General features: G+C 32.5%; 1 protein-coding gene across 1 annotated transcript in view; it reads right to left on the bottom strand.

The window, feature by feature from the left end:
* The window catches only part of LOC136990107 (high affinity cAMP-specific and IBMX-insensitive 3',5'-cyclic phosphodiesterase 8B-like), a 78,205-nt gene that overhangs the window by 44,611 nt on the left and 6,397 nt on the right, over positions 1–27,197 (bottom strand). Inside the window, 7 exon segments of the mRNA XM_067288463.1 lie at positions 1,454–1,542; positions 1,614–1,754; positions 4,341–4,508; positions 4,654–4,711; positions 10,655–10,714; positions 13,562–13,752; positions 14,491–14,547. Coding sequence (XP_067144564.1) covers positions 1,454–1,542; positions 1,614–1,754; positions 4,341–4,508; positions 4,654–4,711; positions 10,655–10,714; positions 13,562–13,752; positions 14,491–14,547 — 764 coding nt within the window.

The following is a 27,197-nucleotide window of genomic DNA, read 5'->3' as shown; positions in this document are numbered from 1 at the left end:
CAAACCAAGCATGATGAGAAATTAGAGATTGAAGAATTGAGAAGAGTGCAGATTTCAAGAAATTCAAGAAGAATAGATAATGTTTCTACAAACAAATAAGTAGTCTATACTACCCGTTAAAGCGTAATTGATGTGCAATAATACATTTTAAATAACAGGTTCATTAGATCATTACTTCTGATTGGATAATAGAACATCAAATGGTCACTATAAAAAAATTTTTTGTTTTTAATCATTGTAGAAGTGACACAATGCAGCTATCTTTTTTTAAAGTTTAAATTTTAAATTTTAATGAAGTAAGTTTAAAATATGCCATTTGCCAAAATATTTAAAAACATAACATAAGGGAAATTCTGTCATCAAGCATGAACTAAATAAGGTCACAGACATCACTTCCCTAGGAACACTAAAAGGAATCAAAAAAATGTCACTGTGCGCTGTTATTTTGAACCCTTTTAGTGTTCCTAGGGCAGAAAAAGTAACTATATATCTAAATCTACTTCTGTAAACTTTGTCAAAACTATCATGAAACTAATATCATATCTTGAGTACAAATTTAAAATGTTTTCCTCATATATGCAGCAAGCATATTATTGAGACATCATAGCAAGTCATGATCCATTTGTTTATTTAGATAAAAATTTGATGATAAAATTATACAACTTTCTAAGAGAAAACTTGATTATTGGCAGAAAAATTTAAATCATTTATATCGGTGAAATATCAAGATTTCTTCTCCAGAGTAAATAATTTTCTCTAATCAACAGACTATAAAAAGATAGATTACATGGCAGTAAATAAATTTACAGAAAATTTAATTCAAATTTACAAATTCTTATTTTAGTATATGAGCTAAAATAACAGCTTTTTATAATAAACATTATGGGGTCTATCCATAAATGGCATCCATACTGGAAGGGTGGGAGGGGGTTATGACAAGTTGGACAAAGTTAGACAAGGGGGGTTTTAACTTCAATGGATGTCCATTTTATTTCATAAAATTTTATAGTTTATACATTTTATTATTCATAAAGTGGTAAAAATTTTGGGGGGATCGAGTTTTGTTGGATGTCCGAAGAGGGGAGAGGTATATAGAAACGTGGATAAACTGGGACAATGGAGAGGAAAAGTAAAAATTTCAAGAAAAGTGTGGATATAATTTATGGACAGCAACTCTATCTCCATATTCTGTATTCCTTCCACAGAAGCAAATCTTTAGATATGTTTGAACCATATTATCCTTCCATGATCTCTTAACTTACATACTTATCTCTCTTAACAAAAGCTATAAAACTCTTCATCTTATCTCACCGTATCAGATTCAAAGCTAACTAATTTTACTGACATTTTATTAAATAAAGTTTTTCATATAATTTTTCATAATAATTATATGAAGAAAATTTTTAATATCATATTAATGTTATATATATATATAATTTATAAAATTACCAACCCAGTAGTTATTTCTACCGGTGAAATTCGGCTCCATAATGGCATATTTTCTCCAGATTTCCTTTTATGTAATAATTTTCCTTCCCATTCCTTTTATAAAATGAAAATGAAATAAAATAAAATGATAAACAGTTTTAATATTAAAACATTAAAATTCTTACTTTTCCTTTCATTATTTGCATATTAATGTTTTCAATAACATCTGCTTTTGTAGAGTCTGATTTGTATATTTCCTGAGTACTTTTACCAATTATTTCATCTGCAGTAAATCCTAATAACTTTTCTGAAGATCGGTTTAAAAACTAAAAAACAAAAATAAATAAAGTTTGAAATTAAACAAGAAATGTAAATTTTATTTTATTTCATTCAAAGCAATAACTCCAATATACTTAAAGTTATACTATTAGAATTATAAAACATAAAATCAGTACACTAGAGAATAATATGAACATTAAAGAGCTTTGTGAACATCCATGAAAAGGAAACCTAAATCTTTTGTAACAAAGCAAAGACTTTTGTAAGAGATCAAACAATTGGAGAATTATAAAATGGTAAAAAATGTAAATATTTACTCGGAACATAAAATATCATCGTGAACCAATTAGAAAAAAACACTTTATTTGTATTCTGTCGAAAACAAAAGTTAAAAATGCAATGTTAATGTAAGTGTGAAATAGAATGAATCTTTAGAATGCTTTAGATCAATTAAGCCCTCAACAAAAGGAATGTCTAATTTTTGAATTAATTTTATTACATTTTTTCTGAATTTTTGCTATTTTAATAAATGTTTAAATTTATCCTAGTAAAAATATCATTTGAAATAATTTGTTAATATGTCAATTTTCAGGATTTAAAGTTATAAAACATTGCAAATCATCTGCAACCACTCATTTTATATAAGAGAACTGATGATGAAAATGACATACTGTAAATTATTTTCAAATGGTTTTTAAAATGTTTTCACATTTAAATTCTGAATATTTGATATGGTGAATATGGTGTAAGTTATCCTACAGCATCACAACAATGCCCTGACTGTACTCTCCTAGTTAATAAGTATCATTAATACTTATTAACTAGGAGATCATCCTAGTTAATAAGTATCAAGTACCAAGTAAGTATTTATTATAATTCTTTATACTTTTATCAGTTGTAAATGTTTCATTTATAATTTGCTCCATTTTTCAAACTTTCCATTCAAATTTCTTAAATTATTCTTTTATTATATTCTTAAATGTAACCAGAGAATAACTTGTTAAACAAATTGGAAACATTTGTTTTGAACATAAATGTTTCACTGTTAAGGTGCTATTATTTATCAGCAAATGTTTTATCTTACTTTCAATTTCATAATCATATCAAAATTAGTAATTTTGAAAAATATTACAGGTATACCTCACCTTACGTCGTTAATTGGTTCCAGGGAGGCGACGTAAGTCGAATTTACTTGTCACTAGGCTAAACCACAAATTACCATTCCTAGTTCTGTATTTTATTTATAAATGCATTTTTAATAATATACGATTAATAAGAATCTATTTTAACTTACAAACAAATAAAGTTTAGTTTTTAATATAGTACAGAAAAAAGTAATCTAAATTTACAAATACACGTACGTACAGTACATACTTGTAAATGTACACTTTTACAATTTGGTGATGTTTACAGTACATCGCAGACTCTTTATTTGTGAATGTGGTTTCTCTAAGACATTATAAAATAAGATGATTTTTTAAGGTTAAATAACAAATACAGTTATTAAAATTATTTTGCAATAGTAGAAAATAAACTAATTTATGTTAAATTTACCAATATCGAGTGGCTCTGACAATGATGCCAAATGGTAGATATTGGAACTACCGTGGAAAACGCCAATAATGAGCACTTAAAGGCCGCTAAATAAGACAACACAGAAACATAGATGTTTTCATGTTTTATTCTCTAGGATTTATGATGATTATATTAACATTTACTATAAATGTACATATTTTAATATGATTTTATGTGCTTTTAATGCTTTTCTAGTGATATCACTAGAAAAGCATTAAAAGATTCAATATTTGTGGCAGACGGATGTAAAGTCGAATAAAATGACTTAAACTTGATTTTTATTTTTCCATATACTTTTTTGACAAATGATGTATAATCGAGAATCACGTAACTGGAGGTATACCTGTACCGAAGATAGAATTACAGTAGAGTGTCGTTTATCCAAACACCGGTTATCCGAACGCTTTCCAGTCGGACTGTGTCGTGCCGAATCAAACTTTTTTGATACTAGATTTACTTCTAAAGTATAATTTTTATGTTTTTATATTTTTCAATATATTTATTTGTTTGTACAAAATAAAGAAATAATTTTTAACGATACAATAGCCACGATTATTATTATAAAAATTTTCGTTCGGCTTAAAATCGACAAAAATTCAACACAAAGCGACACGCAATGGAGAAAAATTTCAACATCGGACAGATTAATATATTTTTTTGTACATAATCGGTTATCCGAACAACCCCAGTCCCCAATTGATTCGGATAAACGACTCTCTACTGTAATGATAACTATTATCAGTGCTCTTATTCTAAACAAATTACTGCTGTAACACATATATGGTGACTGAATGTATTGTTTTTAGTGAGCAACTGCTGGTTATTGACACTTTTTATGTTATCTGCCAGTACAGTATTTCTGGTGAAAAATAGCCATAAATATTTTTCTTTCAGAAAATATTAGCTATCTGCAATGATAATGTCACTAACAATAGTAATTCATTCCAGTAAAATCAATTATGCAGAAATTTTCTACTGCTTTAGATCAACATTGAATTAAAAAGCAAATGCATAGATATTTGATAAGTTAAATATATATATTAAAATTAAATATTTACCTGTACATCATGATTGGCACTAGTAATGATTATTCCATCTCGACAATTATCTAAGGCAGTAAAAAGTGCTTGAGCTGCTCTCAATTTCAACTGCATGACAATCTCATTATGTTCTAATTGTATAAGCTCATTTAAACAGAACCCAAGATTGCAACTTTCAAGAAGCCACTATAATTAAAAAACGAAAATGTAGTTACAAAAAATGTTAACAAAAGATAAGCTACAAAAATGAATTTAAATGTCCAATTGAAAATATTTAAAAACAATTAATAAGAATTAATTTAAAATTGAAATAATATTATTATTTCTTTACCCTGTTAAAACCAGCTCGGATAAGTGGCATTATGGAACCATCTTCTCTATCGGCAGTACTAGTATCAAAATATTACTCCAACTTATTAAAATTATAATTAATTCATATTTGAATATTTAAAAAATTCTCATCAATATTTTGTTTCAAAATTATCATAAAATTCTGATACTGGTAAAAAATGATCCAAACAGACTTTTAACAAATAATACTGAATTAATTCTTATATATATACAGCCTATATTTATAAAATACATCTATAATTCTTATATTTATTGCAGAATTAGCTCAGTACTATTTTTTCAATTATATATACTGAATAACTAATAATTAATTGATAACTGATATATAATATATATTCAATTACATATGTTATGGTCAATTATATGAGTCAATTATATGAATCACATGAATAGTCAGTCATTCACAACAGTTGCATATTGTATTGGGCAGTGATGTGAATAGACAGAACAGGAATGTCAATCATCACTCTAGTAGAAAAAGCGCAACAGTTTTTGTTGCGCTTTTTCTACTAAATTTTTAAAATAAATTTCATATCATATGTGAATATGATTCAGATACAGCTGAATCAAACCCAGTGCCATCTGCACAATATTATTAGATTCTGATGGAATTCAAATCAGTTGAAGATTATCGCATTTTTAAATCATAATTTAAATGTGTATTTTAAATATTTTCTGAAAATAAATACAATAAGAAATTATCTATTATTTTTATAAATAAAATTATCATTTAAGATTAAATATTATTATTAATAAACAATATCTTTTTGCAAACATAAACTTAAAACTGAAATAAATATTGGACAATAAATACATTTAACTGAAATTAAGATCTCTAAGAAGTATAGATTTTTACAGTAATCTCTTATGAGAGTTTACAAAGATATATAATAGCCTTCTTTACTTATGCTGGCATATAGTTACAGTCACAGAAGGTATAGTCAAGCAAAGGGTAGCCAAAGATATTTTTACATATTACATAACTCAATGAGATAAATTGATTGATGGTAGTGGCGGTGGTCTCAGAGTGGTCTACGCCAGGCAACTTTATGCACTTAGAAGTTTTATACTCTGAATATATATATATATATATATTTTGGAAGTTTGGAGTGTATATATATTTGGAGTGTATGTGTATCCAATATATATATACAACATACACTCCAAAATTAGTATATGTGATATATATACATACACTCCAATGCAGCAAAATAAAAAAGCAAGCTTGCCTATTTGCTTTTGTGGCAATACGCCATATTAATGCAGTCGCATAGCCAGGGTTTTGTTATGGGGGGGGTCTAGTAGAGGCCAGCCTGACACAAAATTGAATTATTTCAAACTATTGTTCATTAAAATGGAATTTCCATAAGAATCAACAATAACTTAGCCCACATATAATATGAAACTTCCTTTAATCAAACGTTCTCGTAACATTAATATCAAACTCTAGCAATGCCTTAAACAAAAATTAACCAAACAATTATTTTTTTTACCATTCTTTAATATGGTTCACCGTTTTTAATATAGATCTAGACAGCGGGTACACTACACCCAATTAAATTAGCTTCAGCTTTCTATTTCTTTTTGCAAATCGGCTCAACACTTTTTCGGCTGTAATTTTTTCCTTGACAATAGCATTCTCTATGTTGAGCAATGACATGTGAGAGAATCTTTCTTGAAGGATTTGTGCTTCTAAACCACGTTTTTATCCTCCTCATAGCAGAAAAACTTCGCTCATAGCCGACGGAGCTCACTGGGAGTACTATTGCTGCTTGAAAAAGTTTATATAAATCAGGGCAGTACTCTTTTTTAATGTGGTTTCTCAAACTTTCAGCATTCATCTCAACATTTTTTAATTGAATCATGTTTTTCATGACCATCGCTTCAGCTTCCAATAAAGCATTTTTACGAATAAAATGTTTATTAAACTAAAAAAAATCGTCATTTTATAATGCAAACCCATAGACCACGTGATGACAGTCGACAGAACATGGCGGCGATGACTCGTATGTCGCTACTCTGATATCTAGGTACTCTACTACGTAGTATAAAGCCAACCGGTTCATTCAGGTTCGCACGCGTCTGAGCGTGCCACGGTTCGAATCCGTCAGATGGAGCAAGTGTGTGTGCGCAGGAGTGCTGCTATTTTAGCGCTTTTTGGTATGATTGACACATGCTCATCAGGGTCGCTTGACATACTCAAGTGTTACGATGTAGAAAACTGTCGTTTAAAATTGATCCTAATATACTTAATATTCAAGAACAAAATTTATTCATTTTGTTAAATGGGCGAATAATTATTTTGTTTTAAATTAATAAACGCTACGATCTTACGACTGCAACCAAATCTAGATGGCGCGGCAGTTCACTATTAAATTACTTGTTTATGCTTTCAATGTATTTATGCTTGCTTGGTTGTGACTTAAATATAATTGATCGATTGATTGGATTTAATAGTTTTGAATCGTGTTTTTCTGGGGAGTGGCACCGGGTTAACTAGGGGGCGGGCCTACCCCTTCTTGGCTACTCCCAAGTATTAATGTGTATATAAGATATAAGTTTACTTTCTTCTTTGTTTTTCATTTTGTTTCTCGAATTTTCTATTAACATTCCTTGCTGTGGGTGGGGTAACCCTTTCCACAAATCACGTTAACAATGGGAAGTGAAGTCCCTGAGAAGGATAAAAAGGTTCATTCTTGGGTCGGACTCTCGGCGAAGGTAGACGTGCGAAAGTTACGCTCCTGCTCGTCGTCTAGAAGGACAAAGGGAGACGAAGGTGGCCTACGGAAAGAGAAAGAACCCTAAAGTAAAGTGAGAGAGACAACGTCCCTTGTATAAGGAGAATCTTCGAAGAAATCCGAAAAAGATCACGGAGAAACGATTTAGAGTGGTTCCCCACCAGAAGAGCGTCAATACCAGAGAACCCGGGCATTCCTTATAACCTCCTCTATGATACTAAAACTTCTTTCTATTCTTGCTTTTCTTTTTAGTTTATAATTTAGTGTAAGTTAGTCGTAAGATTACAAGTCCGTCTTTTCTTATTTGTCGCCAGCGCGTGCCTTTGATCTGTATTCGCTCGATTCCTCGCCCCGGTTTTGGATATTGTATAACATTAAGAGGTGGAATCCGAAAGAATCCTGTATATTGTTAATCACGTGAAAAAAAAATAAATAATTGTTGTTATTTATTTTTTTGTGTGTGTACTGCCTCTCGTGGACTATCGTACACTCGCGTGACTATCACACTGACATGGACAAAATTTTTCTGTGTATAAAACCTTTGAAAATTTTTGAATTGAAAGAACATGACTTTCGGTTTGTATTGGAAGTTTTTATATAGTTAATAAGAGTCTCCTGCCCCTAAGGTTTCCATATCTGGTCTCGTCTTTCATCTACCGGTTAATGTTCCAAGATGGTGGCTCGTCTAATTCCAGCAAGGAAACAGTAGGGACGCACGTTCTAACCTAACCTAACCTATTCTAATAATTTTGTTGGTAATAATTATGGTAAATTATTAGAATAGGTTAGGTTAGAACGTGCGTCCCCCCCTTCTATTTGCTGGAATCAGAGACGAGTCGCCATCTTGGAACCATAGGTAACATTAACCCATCTATCTAACTGTTCTGACAGTGGGAATTTATAGGTCTACAATTGTTTCAAATTGCAGCCCAATTAAATAATTAATATCTGAGATACGATGTGTATTAGAATTATCATTTGTGATTGTAGAAGCAAACTCTTTTAGAAGTTAAAAAGTAATAATTTTCGTAGTATTAATTCCAAAAAAGACAAGTTTAAAATTCACTAAACTGATATAAATCTGTATAAAACCTAAAAAAGTTGATCTTTCACGTAAAGTTTTGCTATCAGAGTATATAAATCATTCGTATCGATTTGACAATGCGAATAAGAATAACAGCTATTAATATTTACTCGACGTATCGAAGATAAATTAACACTGCATTTCTATTTACTTTACGAAATTTAGAAAATTAATCCTCTACAGTTTATAAGTTTTAAATAAATATAAAATTTAATTTTAATTAAATAACGTTTTGGTACAAACAGTGACACTTTAGTTTTCACGAAGCCCAGACAAATTTGAATTAGGGAACCCCGTGTACCGGTACAATGATGACCTGAGACATTTCTTTTTTAGAGGAATGTTTTGGAGAAAATTTAAAATTTATAGTTCTATTTACATTAAAAAAGAATCTCGCGTAATCCAGAAGAAAACGGAATGGACCAAAATTGCCAAATTTCTGTAGTGAAAACCACTAAACAGATCTGAAATTCCCTAAATCTAACAGAATTCCACCTAAATCGCTTTGATCCAAGTGCAATGGATATGGAAAAATATTAGTATTTTGACAATCCAGAGAAACACAAATTTTCACTTCAGGGATTAGGCGATGCGGGCATAATTGAGCCAAAATATCACGGATGAAGCGACCCGCTTTGGATCTTGCTGAGAGAACAGGCGTAAGTCATTTAACTTTATAAAGCTCCAACTCGTCCTGAAACTCCACTAACCGATAAGGGCAGACTTTACATTTTCCCCTAAACAATTTTTCCACTTGAATATCTCCATTCACTCTAAATTTAGAGGGAAAACCCCTTAGTTGGAATAACTGGAATGGTTTGCGTTCAACGTACTGTACGTATTTTCCACTTTTTACGACCACGAAACGGTGTTTATTAATATAAAATATTGTTCCATTTTATATAACTATCTACGATAAAAATAATTAATTAATTAATTAATTTTTCTTTTTATTACGGACAAGATAAATCGAACCATAATTTATCTCCAGAGAAGAATGTCGGAACTTCGCGTGACATAAATATCTTCCGATAATCTATCTAATGACAAGAAACCGAAAGTTGTAATTTATCTATCGTATCGCGATAATATATAGATTAATTTTTACTTTCCCCGGTTCTGTTATATTATATATAACAGAGAAAATTTCCACCTTCACCGCTCGGCCATCTGGCCCATTTCTCGACGTTTCGAGGTGTCCTGAGTCCAAAAAGTTCATCACTAACAAAAGAACGAAAACGAGAGCAAGAACTAGACGAGATGCAAGACGGAAATAATTATGACGAAGGTTTATATCCCGGGTATAACCTATATATCCTTTAAGGTGTGGAAGAGGCAGGAGTCGATACACCGTACGTTCTAATTTAAATTCGTTTATCATCATTCGTATTCGTTGGAAGGAAGTATTTCCCACGTTATATCTAATCGTATATATATTTCGAAATACCGTATGTGTTCCAAAAGAAAAAGTTGTTTACTTAATAAACTTAAAGAAAAAATACTGTACCTAGTGTACTGGCGGTTATGGATTACGTTGATACTGGGAAAACTTGAAGCTTGCAACAATGTAAGAAAAAGATGTATAAGGCCCGCATCCAGGAGGGGTTACTCTTACTGTCTCAGAGATTATCACGTGTACCCACGATTCGAGCAGAAAACATCTGATGGTTGATCGGGTCAATCACAATGGCAGCAGCAACAAATTCTAAGTCACTCTCCTAGATATAATCTCGCGCTTCCCGCCAAACGTCATTTTATTCTATTGTAACAAATAAAATTTTATACACTTTTTCATAACGTGAGAAAGAAAAAACGGTTGTGGAATATGGCATAAAATCCGAGTCGATTCATTTAAGCACATCATTTATGTATAAGTAACGATACGAAACGGATTGGACACGGGCGATTATGATGCGATATAGAATTAAGTATCATAAATATTTTTTCCTAAGACGATAATATCGCGACACGTAGGCTATAACATTTCTTTCGAAAAAGAGATATCGAAGAACCTATTTTTGTAAGTGAATGAACTGCAGTTGTGTATATAAATCTTTCCGATAAACTGTCAGAAAATAAGAACACGCTTTCGATTAAAAAAAAAAACAAACTTTATAATAAAACAAGATTAATTTGAAAAGATTTAAATAATTACTTACTTTCTTTTCACCACGGCTACTATGCAAGTATATTGACTTCCTCGGATGGCTCTTAATGATCTGTTAAAAAATACATTGGAATTTTTTATATTGCATAGATAATACTTTGTATCGCGCATATATTATTTCAATATACGAATTAAAAATCCCCGCCTCTCGAGACTTGTTTCTGAATCTTTCTCACGAAATATTTCAGTGAGGCGATTAGAGCCGGAGATAACTTGTCAATCAAATTGTTTATCATTAATGTTTAATAAAGACAAGAATACTTGTACAGTTTTTTTTTTCTATTACTAAATCGGTATCCTTACACTAAAACGCACGGATTCGGTCATCGACATCCACGTTCCACCACAAAATCTAATTTAAACAATTGGCAATTGGGATTGATAAGCGATGCGAAAAATCTTTTTGGTATAAACGCACCGGGAAATCTCTTTATTCGTGGAAATAATGAACTTTAGTGTCACAAGAATAAACGTTTCCAGTCTCCAATGTGTTATATATGTGTATAGTGGCTATAGCCTATACCTTGTATACAAGTCCGTGGAGAAGTGAAGTTGGGGATTTTCTTCCGAGTCCGGAGAAAACTTAGGGAGCGCGTAGCGATTCATACCACTACCCTTATAAATTAATGTTATTTTTATTAACAAAAGTTAAAATTTTTAAGACTCTTTTCATTTTTTTCCACCTTTTCCTTCCTGGGCATTAACGGGATCATTTTTATCAAGCCCATCTATGGGTTGAGCCAAGACCAAAAGGGGAAAGCCGGGTGGTGAGGGTCGGGGCCCAACATATCCGGATGGTCCATCCTCGAAAAATTTTTGTGTTTTCGACCCGTCCCAGAGTGATAACTGCTACCTTGACTTCCGGCCATCCGGATGTCGACTACTTTTTATTAAAAAGAAAACACTATGAATTTCATTTATGTAAAAAAAAAAAAACAAAGATGGCAAAAAGGGCCCACTAAGAAGCAAACAGGTCTAATACAAGCTCTTAACGCCCCTGTATGTATTTATACACAGAGAGTGATCATAATTAGAGAGTAGACGTTTAGAATTCTCTGTGGATAGAAATATTGGATAAATCTCAACCAAATTTGGTATAAATAACGTCCTGAGTATTCGGTTTCGATTTTCAGAAAGAAAATTTTACTTTAAAATTCGACCGTTAGGGAAAAATTTGGCGTTGCTGTCTCCTTAATGTGTGTATTACGTACATTTTCTAATGAATTTCTAGAGTTAAGAAACAAAGTGCAATAATTTTATTTCAATTATAAATGTGATTACAGATGTAGATTGCCGTTTTGTAGATTGAAAAGTTTAACAAATAACACACGATCAGGCAAAGTGAGCACCTGACTGTTCACCCGTCATAGAAATGTGAAGAACAATTGTGATTCTTTATACTCAAAAACAAAATTAATTTAAAAACGTAAGTAACACGCACGTTAAGAGGATAGTGTCGTCAAATTTCGCCCTAGCGACTGAATTTTGAGAAACAGACACTTCGTTAATAATATATGAACTTATAGGTTTTTCCCCCCCTTTCAGTAAAACATTTTCGAAAACAAATAAAAGTAAAAAGGAATGTTTCGTTCGATTTTCCAAGTAAAACTATCGATTGCGTTATTTCGACTTGTCTGATAGAATTCTATTGTTGTTTGTCGAGTCGACCTTATAGATTATCTATAGTTCCTGAAGAAATCTCGTCTTCTCGCGTGAAATCATCCAAAAATTCCTGGTAATCTACATATTATCCGTTCCTTTAAAATCTTGTTCCCACTAATGTTCAAATCTATGGATTTGAACGCATAAATAAGTAGACAATTGAACAATTTCGAAAACCAATGCGCCCTCAATCACACAGATGATATCACAATGGCGGATTTAGGAAGAGAAGATCGTTTCTTATGTTTCTTCGACCAGAATACCGATGCCGTATTCTGTTTATTCAGGTTTTATCATATACTTCTATAAAACAAAAGCAGAAAAGTAGCCTAATCTGGGAGCCGAACCGAATGTAAAATACTATTATATTATAAGCCATAAATCTATTTAGCGCAGAAATGGAGGATTCTACTCGTAGTTGCCGATTAAAGCGGAATTTTTAGTGTAACAGCATCTAAATTCTAAATCGCAATTACAGACCATTTACGGTATTTTCAACGTATCTTTGATTTGAAACAACGTTGGTTCTATACCAACGTTGTTTCAAATCAATTCAATAATAGAGTATCCCTATTATATTCAAAACATTCCATTTGGGTCATATGCAGAATGTAAAATTCCCATTCAAATCCCATTTTCTAAAAACTATAGTTTCGCAGTTAAACAATACAAAATTAATGTCACACAGTTACGTTAATTTTTATAGCAAAATCACTGTTACACGTGTTTAAAAAAATGTATTGTTAAGCTTAAAATCTAAATTAATCCAAAGTAAAGATGGGAATATTGGAATGCAAGAATCAGATCTATGTGTCAAGTTTCGCATTTTGTTATAACCTACAGAAGGGCTTTTATAATATTAAAGACCCATAAAAGCTGGCGTCATTTCGCCACAAGAAAACGTATACGAGAAGTAATCGGAAAGATATTCGTCACGCATTGTTGAATACGTAGGTTACTAAAATAGACAATGCTATGTCGAAACTATTAAAAGCAAGCACGTGCTTCGTCATATATAGGTAATTATTACTTCCAAAGACGAGTTAATAATTAAAAACCTCTTTAATAGAATATAGATACGTATATAGAAATAATTCGCTGTACTGCGAATTAATTTTTCTTCTTACTATTTTCATATACAGTATGTCTCTTCGTAGTTGACACTACGATAAAAAGAATGACGCTCGACATTTTTATAACGAAGACAGTAAAAGAAGACAAGAAAATTGAAACGTACCCGCACAAGGCGACGGGGTCGTAAGACCTGGACTGTCTGCTGTCGACAAATATTAAGTGATGACGACGGTTTAAGTATTCTTCCAGCGCCTTTTCCGGATCGTATACCATAGAACATTCGTATTGAAGTTTCTCCGCTGCCCATTTCAACGCGTCGCTTTGAGCATCTTCTTTGGGGAAAATTAGCAACGCCTAAAGAAATACCAAAAAGATATTAATTCCATTTCTTTTCAAACTTGTCTTAATAAAGTTTAATTTGTGGAGGAAAACGGGAATTTAAAAAACAAATTTAAGAATGGTCCTTTAATAGGGAGAAAGGAGGAATTTCCATTTATAAGATCTACATCCGCAACTTACATGTGAGAAACGACAACCAAAACACAAAGGTATGATACACTTGTATTTTAGGTATTTGTTTGGGTGTTTTGTTTTATTATTATTTTTTTCTTTCTTGATCCATTGAAAAATGTAATTTATTTGGCTTTTTTTTAAACCGATTAAAGTTGATTTAATTGATGGATTAAATAAAGTGGTTAATGTTACCTATGGTTCCAAAATGGCGGCTCGTCTCTGATCCAAGGGAACAGAAGAAAGAAAAGTGGGGACGCACGTTCTAACCTAACCTAACCTATTCTAATAATTTGGTTGGTAATAGTTATGGTAATTTATTAGAATAGGTTAGGTTAGGTTAGAACGTGCGTCCGCACTGTTTTCTTTCTTCTGTTCCCTTGGATCAGAGACGAGCCGCCATTTTGGAACCATAGGTAACATTTACCAATAAAGTTTATAAGAAACTTTTTCTGAGAACGTCTCAGGGAGTTTCTTTACAGTTTACACAGAAAGGCGTTTGTCAACGGCGTATGCGTAATGCGTTCGTGTCGGATAAAGACAATAAGGTAATAAATTAATCAGATAGTAAAGAAGACTTACTTTAATCTTCTGTCGGTTAAGGCACATCGGTCCGAATTTAACGACGGAACTTCCTTCCTGATAGAGAAAAAACACAACAAACTTTATACATTCAATTCGTTCCGAATTTCATTTCATCGCGTTTTTTGACGGTCATTTTCTCCGCCCAGGAATTATTGGAACCTAAATCGAAAAACTGCTATTCCGCCTTTCCGGAAAAACTCCCGTTTTCCTACATCGGAACGGGGAAAGAAACTTTTTCTTTCCTTCCAAATTTGCGAAAGTTGTCATGATTTTGGTCCAGTGGACCTTCTTTTATCTTTATTTTAAAAGGGACATATTCCCTGTACGGTCGAACTCGTCTCGAAATGCCGAGACGAGTTCGCGCGTGGGTGGAAGATTCTGTATAATTGGAGGCGTCGTGCAACTTCCGTCAATTCCTTTCCGCGGAAACGATGAAAAAAGAAAGACCTACCGGATCGAGAGCTCGAGTGAATCCTCGTAGGACACTTCGCGCGTCTCCGGAACAGGCGGAATGCGCCGCGAAACAGTTCACCTTTCGCATGACCGTCGATCCCGTTTAAAAAATCGCTTCTCCGCTCCGTCGACGACGCCCGCGACGCGTCGCTTCGACTCTTCGACTGACGTCACGTCTTTAGGGATGCGGTTCCGTCAAAAGTCTATCGCGTACCCTGCACTTCCTTCATTTTTTCATCTAACGGACAATTGTCCGTTAAATGAAATAGGAAGGAAGGCTTAAATTCCTTCTTCCGTTATAAAAAGAGATCCGGTTAAACAATCGTTTAAAACAACCATACCCGAACTTTCAAAGAGATATTCGTTAATCAGTGGCCGAATGGGTTCCTGAGCAACATATTGGCAGGTAGAGTTTTCCGGGGATTTTTCATGCGTCTAACACCTAAATAGGGGCAAGTTTCCTATAAAAAGTCCTTCCAGAAGACACTATTCTTCGGTAGATCCCCAATTTTGTTGCCTTATCCCACCAATCCAATCCAACACGATTAGGATATCGGTGGAGCCTATTATTGAACACCTAGCCATATATGTGGGGTTAGGATAAATGGACGGAGTTCTATACATTCGGATTAAGAAGAGCACGAATCCTCTTCATACCCAGATGAGAATTTAAGCGGATAACTGCTAATAAATGACTTAAAATTGTGGGAAAATACATAAATAAATGAACGAAAATGGAGACGACGAAATTTAAGACAGTTTTTAAATTTATTATTATTACTACCACTGTATTATAAAGAATACTTTTATATTCATTATGAAAAGTCTTTTTAAAAAGTTCATCTCTATTCGAGCTTTACTTTCGGCTAACAAATAAATCAAACTTTTCATCTCAGTACAGAAGGTGACGCCATAAACTTCTATTTTCAGTCTTACACATGCAGAAAAGAGAATAGTTGTTCATTCTTTCACATTATTAAATCATCTAGTTCTTTTCTCTTGCCTTCTTTTTCTCCGGAAATACCGGGAGAATTTTCTATAGATCTAGAGTTTTGTCGTAGTTTATGATCGAAGAATTTCCTGACTTTGATTACTTAAATTTATGACAATTTTATCCATCTTCATCATTTCTAATATCGTTACTTTAGTCTAAGGTAACTTTAAAATTTTCTTATAAACCCACGTCTTAAAGCTGCCAATCTTCTCGGTGAGATGTTATTGAAAGTCCATTTTTTTCTGTCTCACACAGTAAGACCAGATGTAGCAAGTAATTAGTCTTTTTCTATGATTAACTTTCTGGATGTCAGAGGTTAAAGATGTGTAATTTCTGTTCTTCGTATTCCGAATCGATTCTGTTGTCCTCTTTCCTCGAGTGACCTCAGTCTCTCAGATCTTTTGTAGTAATTGCGCAGTTATTACATGTGTCACGGGGACTTTTTTTAAACTCTTTCCGCCCTGTAAGCATTAAGAAGGCCTCTTGTAGCAATCCCATTATGGATTCGGCCAGGCCCACAATAGGGGGACCGAGTGGTGAGAAACGGGACCCGACATATCCGGACGGACCACCATCTGAAAAATTCCTGGGGCTTTTTTTGATTAGTGGAGATTAGCTCCCGGATCTCCCGGAACGATAGAATGCCACTTTGACAACGCGGTGGCTCGGCCGTCCGGAGGGTCTCTAAAGGGATGTCATTGATTAAAACCATTTTCAATGTCTTCAATTTCTTTGAAAATGCTTTCCGTATAAATGTTAAATAAGGCACTCTTGTTTTAACCCCCTTCTTTATACTGAATTCATTAGAATACATTACAATACAGTACTTATATTTAAATATCATCGTCGCAGTTTTATTCCAGTGAAAAAGAATTGTAATTAATTTTAATCCGTGTTCCATTTAAATTATGGAGAGTCTTTGCTAATCTTTCGTGGCTATCAAAAGTCAAAGACCTTTGAATAATCCACAAAAGAAAAAGATAAACACTTTTGTTTAGTTCAAGGCAATCTCAGTTAAATAATTATACGGCATTATTAATTATTCCAAAACTTTATGTTGTAACAAACTCTCGGATACCCTCCCCACGATATGGTGGAGAAGGTATCCGAGTATGACGAAATTTCTGTTCCGTAGGCGAGAAAAGACATTGGAGTAAATTTTTATTAGTAGAGAAACAAATAGGACTTTTGACAAAATAATACTCTAACATAAATTTGAATAATTGTTTCGCGTAAAGTGGACGTTTCTTTTTTCGACAACGGAAGTGTACGAAGCGGAAATATAGAAGAGAAATCACCGTAACTTAAGATTACGTAATGCGCACGTAATAACGGAATTTTCGGGCGTAACTGTAAACAAATTGATAATTTAAATGTCGAAGGTCGAGCCGAATCAACTTTCAATATTGTTAAACGATAAAGAAAACGAAGAATTACTCTCGTAACTAAGTTAACTAATTCGTTATTACGTGGTAAAAAGTTTTGTTTTCTGTAAATTACTGAAGACATTTAGAACATCGGACAGAAGAGGTGAACGAACAGAGAAGCGATCCGTCCTCTCGTCCAGTTTTATTAAAATAATCGTAATGGAAACACCGAAAAATATTTATTATATTTTCGACGTAGGGTAGGATCGTCGTTCGGCAAGATAACCTTACTAAACTTTTAAATTCTCCTTATATAAGGATGGGTTATAAAATAGCCCTTATCGAAAATACTATCTGCTACATATCCCGTAACATTCGAAAGTATTATAGAAAAATCTACTTTGATCGGAGATTTAAGAATAAATTTAACTCTCCCGTTTTAATTTAAGTAAAAGTTTATGAAATTTTGGCACGAGAAAGGGTGACTCAGAAATCTTCTAAATAAATAAGAGAGAAATTTTGACACTTTTCGGAAGTAATAGTCGGCGCCGTCCGATACGTTTCCAATTTATTTTTAAATGTTTTAATTTTAGAAACGAGAAATTACTTCGGAAGAGAAAAATCTTTTCCTCTCGCCAACGTGTGCATTTTAATAAACTAACGTCACGCATTAACACACTACCAATAAACACAGGCAGGCCCACGGATGTTCTCACAGAGGAGCAGTATTTGTCTCCAACCTGGAAAATTTTCTGAGGATCCCCACATCTTAGCCTGTATATTTTTTTACCTTTTTTGATTTTAATTTTTATCAGAAAATATAAAACATAAAATATTTATTTGCGAGTAAAATAAATCGAAATTATTTCCGCGTGGACGGACCCTTTCTTTCCTCTCGACAACCAATAATTTATAGGCGACATCAAAGTAAATTCGATTTTCGATACGTCGAAAGACGACCGGAAGTGATGTAACTTACGATCACTACGAGAGAATTTCAAAAACGTCACCGAAAATTTTTTTTGTTTGCGATTTAAATATTTATTTTACATCGTAGACGAATAAAAGAACGGTCGTAAAGCAATTATTTGTTAAGAATATTCTCGTGCGAGTACAATGAGGAATTTCGATTTACCCACCACATTTCTTTAGTAATATTTAAGATACTTTTCCAAATTTAGAATAAGTTTAATAATAAAAAAAGCGTATCAAATGAAGGGATCCAGATAAGACACATTTACAAATGTTAACGGTAGTCTACGTCTTCAAAGAATGAAAGTTTCGTTCCCGCTAGCGACGTCACGCCTGTGTTGTGACGCGAATAACGACACGACATCGGCGTGACAACTCAATACACGACTTCTTGTTTTTAATAAATTCTCACTGTCGTCCGTCTGTCCTTCCTTAATTTCGAGAACGGTGCATTAGATAGATGAAAGTCGAGACAAGGTATAGAAAGCTTAGGGGCAAAAGGCCCCGATTAACTATATATGAACTTCCGAAACAATTTCCCCCGAAAGGAGTTAGATAGATGACCGGCAAGGCTCGATTGCTAAAGGAAAAGGATGATGTACAGGGGCAAGACACTACTAATTTGAGGTGGAGAGCGTATATTTTAAATTAAATAAATTTAATGAAATAAACGGACGTCCACTGAAGCTCAACACCTCATCTGACTTGTCGTAACCCCCTTCTTCCTTCCCTTCCTGTGTAGACGTCGTTTATGGATAACCCTTTATGTCTGTCTTGCATATAACGTATATTACATTTTACACGGTAAATGCTACTGTTGTGGCAAGGAAATTAACTATTATCTCGATACCTGTATCACCACCATGACGAATCAAATCGAAAAGTCATCATCTCGACAGTAAAGAGTTGGGACAGATACGTTCCTGTTTTCTATTACAACTTTCTTTTTTTTCCTTATCATCAATATAATTCGATATTTCTTACAGACCTACTTTATACCGACGTACGAATAATGAATTAATTGTGTGTTCACAGCATATATCATTGTTACGAAATGACTCGACAAATCTAAATATAATTATTTCGAGGTTTTTATTTGCATCGGCACGCGATACGTTACAAGCATTTTTATTTCTTATAAGAAAGAAAAATAACCTTGTTCGTTTGTTCGATAGGCAAATTCTACAAGAATAAATAAATAAATAAATAATTTAACGGTGTTTTGTCAGCAAAATTAAGCACGAGTTTCCTTATCATATAGGACAATTTCTTCTTTGTAGAGATGCTTTTGGACTTTGTTCGTTTTCGATACGCCAAACGTAGATTAATTTACGGGAAATATCGCTAGTATAAACAATGTTAATAAAGATAACGTAAAATAAATCTGTTTTTAAAGTGATTTTCTTTTAAAATATTACTCTATATTAAGTCACTAATAACTTTTCCAAACGTTTATTCGTAGTTCGGAATTAATACAATAATACAGTTAAATACACATAAAAATATATTAAACTGCAAGATAAATTAGAAATATAATTACCTAAATATAATTTATAGATCATTTGAAACTTGGAAATAATTAAATTCAAAATACAGTAGCTTAAATAATATTTACGATATACATGTAGGCCTACCACTAATTGTATAAGTAACTTACATATACTATTTGTATAAAAATTGTATGCGCCCCAACCCCCTGCTGATAAATAATGAATACTACTACTGTTTCATTTTATTTTTTTTCTCTTGTAATTGTATTTTGTCCGCTTGTTGTACAGTGTAAGTGCATACACCTTCTGTTGCTGAGAGATGTTTATTAAATAAAACACGAACGTTTTCCACCTAATACAATCGGGTGTAACTGTAATTATTTATTTGTTTATTTAAATGCAATTAAAGTTTATTTTTTAAAAAAATGTTTATAAATGTAATTTTAGTTTGAAGCATTTTTTTTAAATGTTAGAAGCATATTATTACTTAAAAGGGCACGTTTTCGATCTCCCTTCCCCATAATCGCCAGTCACCAGAAGACAAAGTATCTCCTCTCCTCCTAATTGTGTCATCAAGTCGGGAGTTAAAACCATTCGCAAATACACAGGAATTATTTAAAGATCATTTTGTGACGACTGGAGAGAAAAATAAACGACGGGTACAATCTTACTTCATCAAATGGAATACTCAACTTCCCTCCCTCCATCGTCAGCAACCATCAAATACAAACGAATTCCCCCTCTCCTATAAAATACCTGAATGGTGCCAAATGTTAAATCTACCTCTGGTAGCATTAAAAGTAAGTGTAAAAAATTGTGAGATAGTTCTATTATTTTGAGGACTGAAATGATTTAATCTACGAAATTACATTCGTTATATTTTATAATTCAAAATGGCAAAGATAAATTAGAGGTCGCTTAATCGTCCTTTAACCAAGTAAATAGTTCACACTAATAAATAACGAACGAAACAACAAACGTAGATAAGGTAGTTCCGTTTGCGGATGTACAGATAATAACGGATATCTGCCGGTAAAGCTATTGATAAATAGCTTTACTGGTAGATAGCCCTAAATTACCGGTTTTAAGATTAACCGATTCCCGAAATTGTTCGTTAAACGAGACGTCGTAAATCGAATTCTCATTTCTTCGTTTAACGTCTTAAACCGAAATTCTATGCATCGAAATACAGTTTCATCTATATCAAATCGTAATGCGATGACCAAAATACACACTTATATATATGTGTGTGTGTGTGTGTTTTGGCCAGTTAATTATGGCATTTCATAAATCATATTAGGAAATTTATAACGGTTGTAAAAGCGCGAGTCTTCTGTGTAAATATACACTGTACCTACACGAACACCTGAAATTGCCACTGTGTCCCTCATCGACCATTGTTTTAATAGGTCATTCACTTATCAAGTGGGAGTGGTTAAACACGTCGTAAACAAATATCTATTGTTATTATAATTTATGTTAGATTAAATTCTGTTTATTGAGTTTTGTTATATAATATTGCATACAATTCTCCTTCCATAATAAAATACATTGAGTATATTAAATTATGTTAGTATGATTATTTGAATATTTTTAACTAAAAAATATTTTTTAAATGAGGTTAAAATAATACAATTTATTTAAATAAATAAATATATATATATATATATAGTATTATTTTAACATAACTTTTTGGACTTTATCCAAAATATATTCTATTTATCTTTTAGAAGAATTTAATAGTATTTTTTAAAGTTCTCCCCCCTTTTTAAAGCTCTTTATATGATTATTTTATGTATATTTATAATAACAGCCAAATTTACACATTTTCTCTTCGACTAACCAGTGACAGATTTAATAATAAGCTGTACTGACGAAGGACAGACGGACGGACGACAAGGGAAATGTATAGGTCTGCAATGTAAAAATACACCCAATAAGCGGCCACTGAGGGTCTCCACATTGTTTTACAGATTTATAATTATTTATTACTTAAAAGTTTGTAATTAGTAAATAATAACTCGTAAATAAAAACGTTAAATGTTCTGTGTTTTCGTCGTTATAAAGATCGCTAATGCTAGAGCTATAGGCCTAATATTTATAAGAATGATAAAAGAGAAACTAATAGAAATGATGCATGGAAGTGAGACGAATTAAGATGTATTTCCAGAGAATTTTAAAGGGAATGTTGAGAAATATTGTCCACCTTTTCTTACATAATTGTGAAAGTGTGTCCAGTGTCTAGTATGTCTCTGGATATAGTAACATACCACAGATAAGCCGATAAATCCCAGAGTTAGTGAGCTGTTCTAAAAGACATAAATGGAAAATAAGGCAATAACACAAATCTTATAACTCTATAATTATTTATTCGTGGACCCACCACTAAAAATTTTCGGAGGGTTGTTTAACGGAATACGACAGGCTCCTTCTCTCACTATCTTCCCCACAGTGGCCTAAGTGATCGTCTTAGTAATTCAGTTATATTCTTGCTTTCTAGATATATTTTTAACAAATTTTCGGTAACATCACAGATAAACCTCGGAATAAAATCAATTCCAAAGTACATTCCCGTCGGAGCGATAAAGGTCGGTCGCTTATCCTTAAATTTTATGTTAAATCGCGACTTTGACATCACCGCTTCAGTTAAGATTAATAGAAAGAGGAGCGGATAATTCGCCATTTTTATACCGAAGGAAATAAGTTGTAAGATAAAGAATATATCTCCATTGTTATTTAAACAATAATATTAAACTTTAAATCAGCAAATGGAGATAAAATAAATAATAATAATAATAATTCTATAAAGGGCCATAACCTTACAGAAGAGTTATGTCTACACATAATTACAAAAACAAAATATATAAATAAATATTAACTTCAGATACATAAAATGATCAAGTTTAACCTAAAAATGCAATGAATATATTATGGTTGTCTATTTATTTACATAAAAATCCAATTTTTTTATAAGTAAAACGGGAAATAAGTAGCCTATTACATTCGACGTTATATTAAATTCATTGCTAAAACACGATTAAAATAATAATTTCCTCGGAAATGCTGATTACAATCGACTACTCCTGTGCAGATTAATAATTAGTTTGATTAATAATTATGTTAAATCTTTTCTTAAAGGTATCAAATAGTTCGGGAGCGTGCAACATCCATTATTAGAAGATGGAATAAAATAATAATGCACAAAACTCGAGCAAAAAAACCGATGTTTCGACTACCATACGCTAGTTTGTCACGCAAAACGGATCGTTGCCACCGTAATCGATTGCTGCCTTATTTTGTGGTTATAGAGCGGATAGAGAATGTTGACAAAATTGTATAGATAATCGGTATTGACAATCCGACACAAAATCGTGGATTATTCGGCACGAGCTAGTGTTTTAATGTCGATTCGTGCAATGACATTCTATAGCGTGTGGAGAATTCCTCTAATTAATCTAGTAAGAGGACCAACCAGGTCGCTAGAAATCTCCGAAGATGGTTATCAGAAAGATCGATAAATTGCTAGGGTCGTTTGGAGTTCGGTGAATAAATTAAAATCGAAAACCTACAGATTTCCTCTGTTGTCCGTCTGTCCTTAATCTCTAGAACGGAGTTACGTAGATGAAAATCGAGATCAGATATGGAAAGCTTAGAGAACGGAGGCACCGATTAACTATAAACAAACTTCCGGTCTGTGTAGGAAGTCAAACGTTATTTTTAAAATTAAGATATAGTTTAAAATGGTAGCCTGGCATTTCGTTTAAGAAATCATATTCTCATTAATTATTGACAATGAAGTAAAATTGTAAGTTACGCAAAAACTTACGGTTGCAATTCATTTTGCAAAACGACACCGGAGATCAGGATTTCCATAGTTTAAAATAGATAAAGTGACATTTCTCATACTCTTACTAATACACGTTAACATTGTCGTGACAGATACTTTAAAGCCTTTCGATTGTTTAAAAATAAAAGGAAAAAATTGAGATAAATTGCACCACCGAAGCCAATTTAATTCGAGCATCACTGAATGAAGCGGTTTCTCTATCGATTTATGCAGATTCTTATCAGAAGTAACTTTTAACTGAAGAATAGCTTTAACTATTCTTCAGTTAAAAGAATGATCGAAATTCTTATGTATGATCGAAATTTTTGGGTTAAAATGATCGAAATTCTTATATTTCGAATGATCGAAATTCTTGGGTTAAAATGATCGAAATTCTTATGTTTCGAATGATCGAAATTCTTGGGTTAAAATGATCGAAATTCTTGGGTTAAAATGATCGAAATTCTTATGTTTCGAATGATCGAAATTCTTGGGTTAAAATGATCGAAATTCTTATGTTTCGAATGATCGAAATTCTTGGGTTAAAATGATCGAAATTCTTATGTTTCGAATGATCGAAATTCTTGGGTTAAAATGATCGAAATTCTTATGTTTCGAATGATCGAAATTCTTGGGTTAAAATGATCGAAATTCTTATGTTTCGAATGATCGAAATTCTTGGGTTAAAATGATCGAAATTCTTATGTTTCGAATGATCGAAATTCTTGGGTTAAAATGATCGAAATTCTTATGTTTCGAATGATCGAAATTCTTGGGTTAAAATGATCGAAATTCTTATGTTTCGAATGATCGAAATTCTTGGGTTAAAATGATCGAAATTCTTATGTTTCGAATGATCGAAATTCTTGGGTTAAAATGATCGAAATTCTTATGTTTCGAATGATCGAAATTCTTGGGTTAAAATGATCGAAATTCTTATGTTTCGAATGATCGAAATTCTTCAGTAAAAATGATCGAAATTCTTAGTTTCAATTATGAAAATAAAAATAATGCTGTGTATTTCTCCTTTTCCGGCTTCGGTCTAGGCTCAATATTGAAATACTGGACTATAAGAATATACTCTATATAGACCTTTTTCTATAGCCTGTACTATTTACTATTTTTCTATATATATATAGAAAAATAGATTATATCAGTATCGTAATATCCGTTTATAACTTTTTCTGTTTTCTATGTTTTTATATTAGTCAATTTATTGCATGAAGATCTTGGAAGTTAAATTTTTCTTCTACACATTTTGGTAGTAATCTTAAATCATTATACTATTATCTATATTACTGCCTACGGCCCTTCGTGGTTCTCAGTCGACCAGTATGGTTACATCTAAATTAATTAATTAATAACTCTGGAAGCGAAGATCGGACGGACATCCGGTTAGCAGTGCATGGCAAATAGGAATGGCGGATTGGAATCCCGCTCCGGGCCAATCTTTTCTTCCAAAATATTCTAAATTAAAAATTAATTTATTTTTAATCATTAAATTTATTATGAGATGGCGGCTTAACCTCCTACCTCTAGTCAAATTGCTTTTAATCAGATTATTAATTAGTCTTAATATAGCCCGATTAAAAATTCGTTTGATACCATAAATATATTGGATTGTTGTATAATTGTGTTATTATAAATACCATCCATAATAGTTAACGATATAGTTTAAATGCTTATTATTTTATTGGGTTGTCAACTACGAAACTTCCGATTTATTAAACAGACTTTAACGATACATCGTACGTGAACAGAATAGATTTAATCAAGAACGTAATCAAGAATCCCCCTCAGTTTCTATAACTTTCTCCCATCTCATCACCAGATTCTAAATTCCTTCCTTAAATAAGTCGACGGTCTTTGAATGCGATTTTGCTCGGAAAGTAATGAGGAACCCAAATACCTTCCCTCCAGATTTTGCCAGTTTCTTACAGGTATTTTCGTACTTCGTGAGAGCACTTCGAACTCTCTGCCATTTCGGAGAACTTCGGGATTCCACAAGAATTCATTAGGGCTTCATTGCTCGTCTGCGTTGGAGGAGCTCAACGGGGGTGGGTGATTTCCGGGGGCTGCCATTCCAGATCGAAATTTTGCAAACCATCGACGACACATCCATTCACTCGGTGCATAAAAACCACTGAATATTGGTAGTTGATTGTCTTGTCAACAAGCTGGGCACATGCTGTTTTCCTGGTTTTCTCCACGGGTGTAACACCTGAATAGGAGCCACTTCCTCTTAGAAAATCCTCCCGGGAGGCATCTCCATCGGAAAATCGTCCACGTGTCGCGTTGCCTTATACAAACAAACCGCTATACGTATACAAAGTAAGATGCATTGAGAAACGGACGTTTCGTAATTGATAAATCCAATATCTTATTGCTTCTATGTAAATCGAACATAAAATGTTGACAACATTTTGAATCGCATATCGATTAACAATATCGTCTCTTGTCATTTCTGCTTATACTTTACGAACATTTGAACTAATTTTAAAATATTCCAATTATTTAACTAATAGTAAAAATGAAGAACGAAATAAATAATTATCGAGATTACCTCTCAACTATTAACACTTCAATAGAATTGTCTAAGAAAAATCGTAATTTACAGGACGATCGATTAAAGAAACACCATTCGAAAAAATATCAGAATAGAAAGAGTATTGCTTATTTATTACAAATAAACATAAGTTTATTTTAAATATAATGTTGTAAAACAAAAAGAATAGAATGTGCACAGCGATAAGAACTGTCAGATAACAAGATTTGGTCACAGACCAGTAGCTAACGACGTCACAAAATAGCCCTTCCAGTCATATTTCTTCCTCGCAGTCGTTCGTCATCAATTATTTCTCGTTTTGTGTCTAGTCTCGAGAGAATAATTAATTATTTTTCACACATATTCTCGATGTCGTATTGAAGTTTTAAAAGAAAAATTACTGAAGTTTTATTCCAATCATTTGGCACTACATTCTTATCTTATTCTCGCATCGTAGGACACCGTGGCATAGTCTCTTATCGTTTATAATTCAGAATAAAAAAAAAAAAAAAAAAAAGACTTTCCTTCTAATATTAAGGAACTAAAAACGAAAGTAGGAATAATCTTAGTTTATTTATAATTTTTTGTTTTTACTTGGTTATATTCTCAAACGTGGGCTTCAGCAGAAAATTTTTCAAGGGGTTAAGCTTGGAGACAAATAATTAGTACGTCAGTAAGTTTATTTCATTTATTTATTTATTTATTTTAATTTTGGGGGGTGGTTTTTCACAAGTGGATTGCTCGAAGCATCCCGCGGTCGAGGGTGTAAGGTTACATATCTCGATCACTGTCGTGGTTATAATTTATAGAATTTTTTACTCCATCTCCCTCTGCGCCCACGTTACTGTGTGTTAAGATAATGAATAATATAAGTTCAACGATTATGAATTACTTACAATGTACTGTAAATCACGGTAGAGAATTGAAAGATGTGGATAAATAAGTAACTAAGATCAATGAAATAACTCCTAGTTATATAAATTTTAAACTGAATTATTTATACTAGAAAGACAATAGGCTTTTGCCGTCCTTTCATCTGAGATTTCATTAAAATAAT

Source organism: Centruroides vittatus, unplaced genomic scaffold (genome assembly GCF_030686945.1).
Source record: "Centruroides vittatus isolate TY-2023 unplaced genomic scaffold, ASM3068694v2 scaffold_861, whole genome shotgun sequence".
Lineage (NCBI taxonomy): Eukaryota > Metazoa > Arthropoda > Arachnida > Scorpiones > Buthidae > Centruroides > Centruroides vittatus.
The sequence above is the reverse complement of the archived record's forward strand: the minus strand, read 5'-3'. Positions and strand labels throughout refer to the sequence as shown.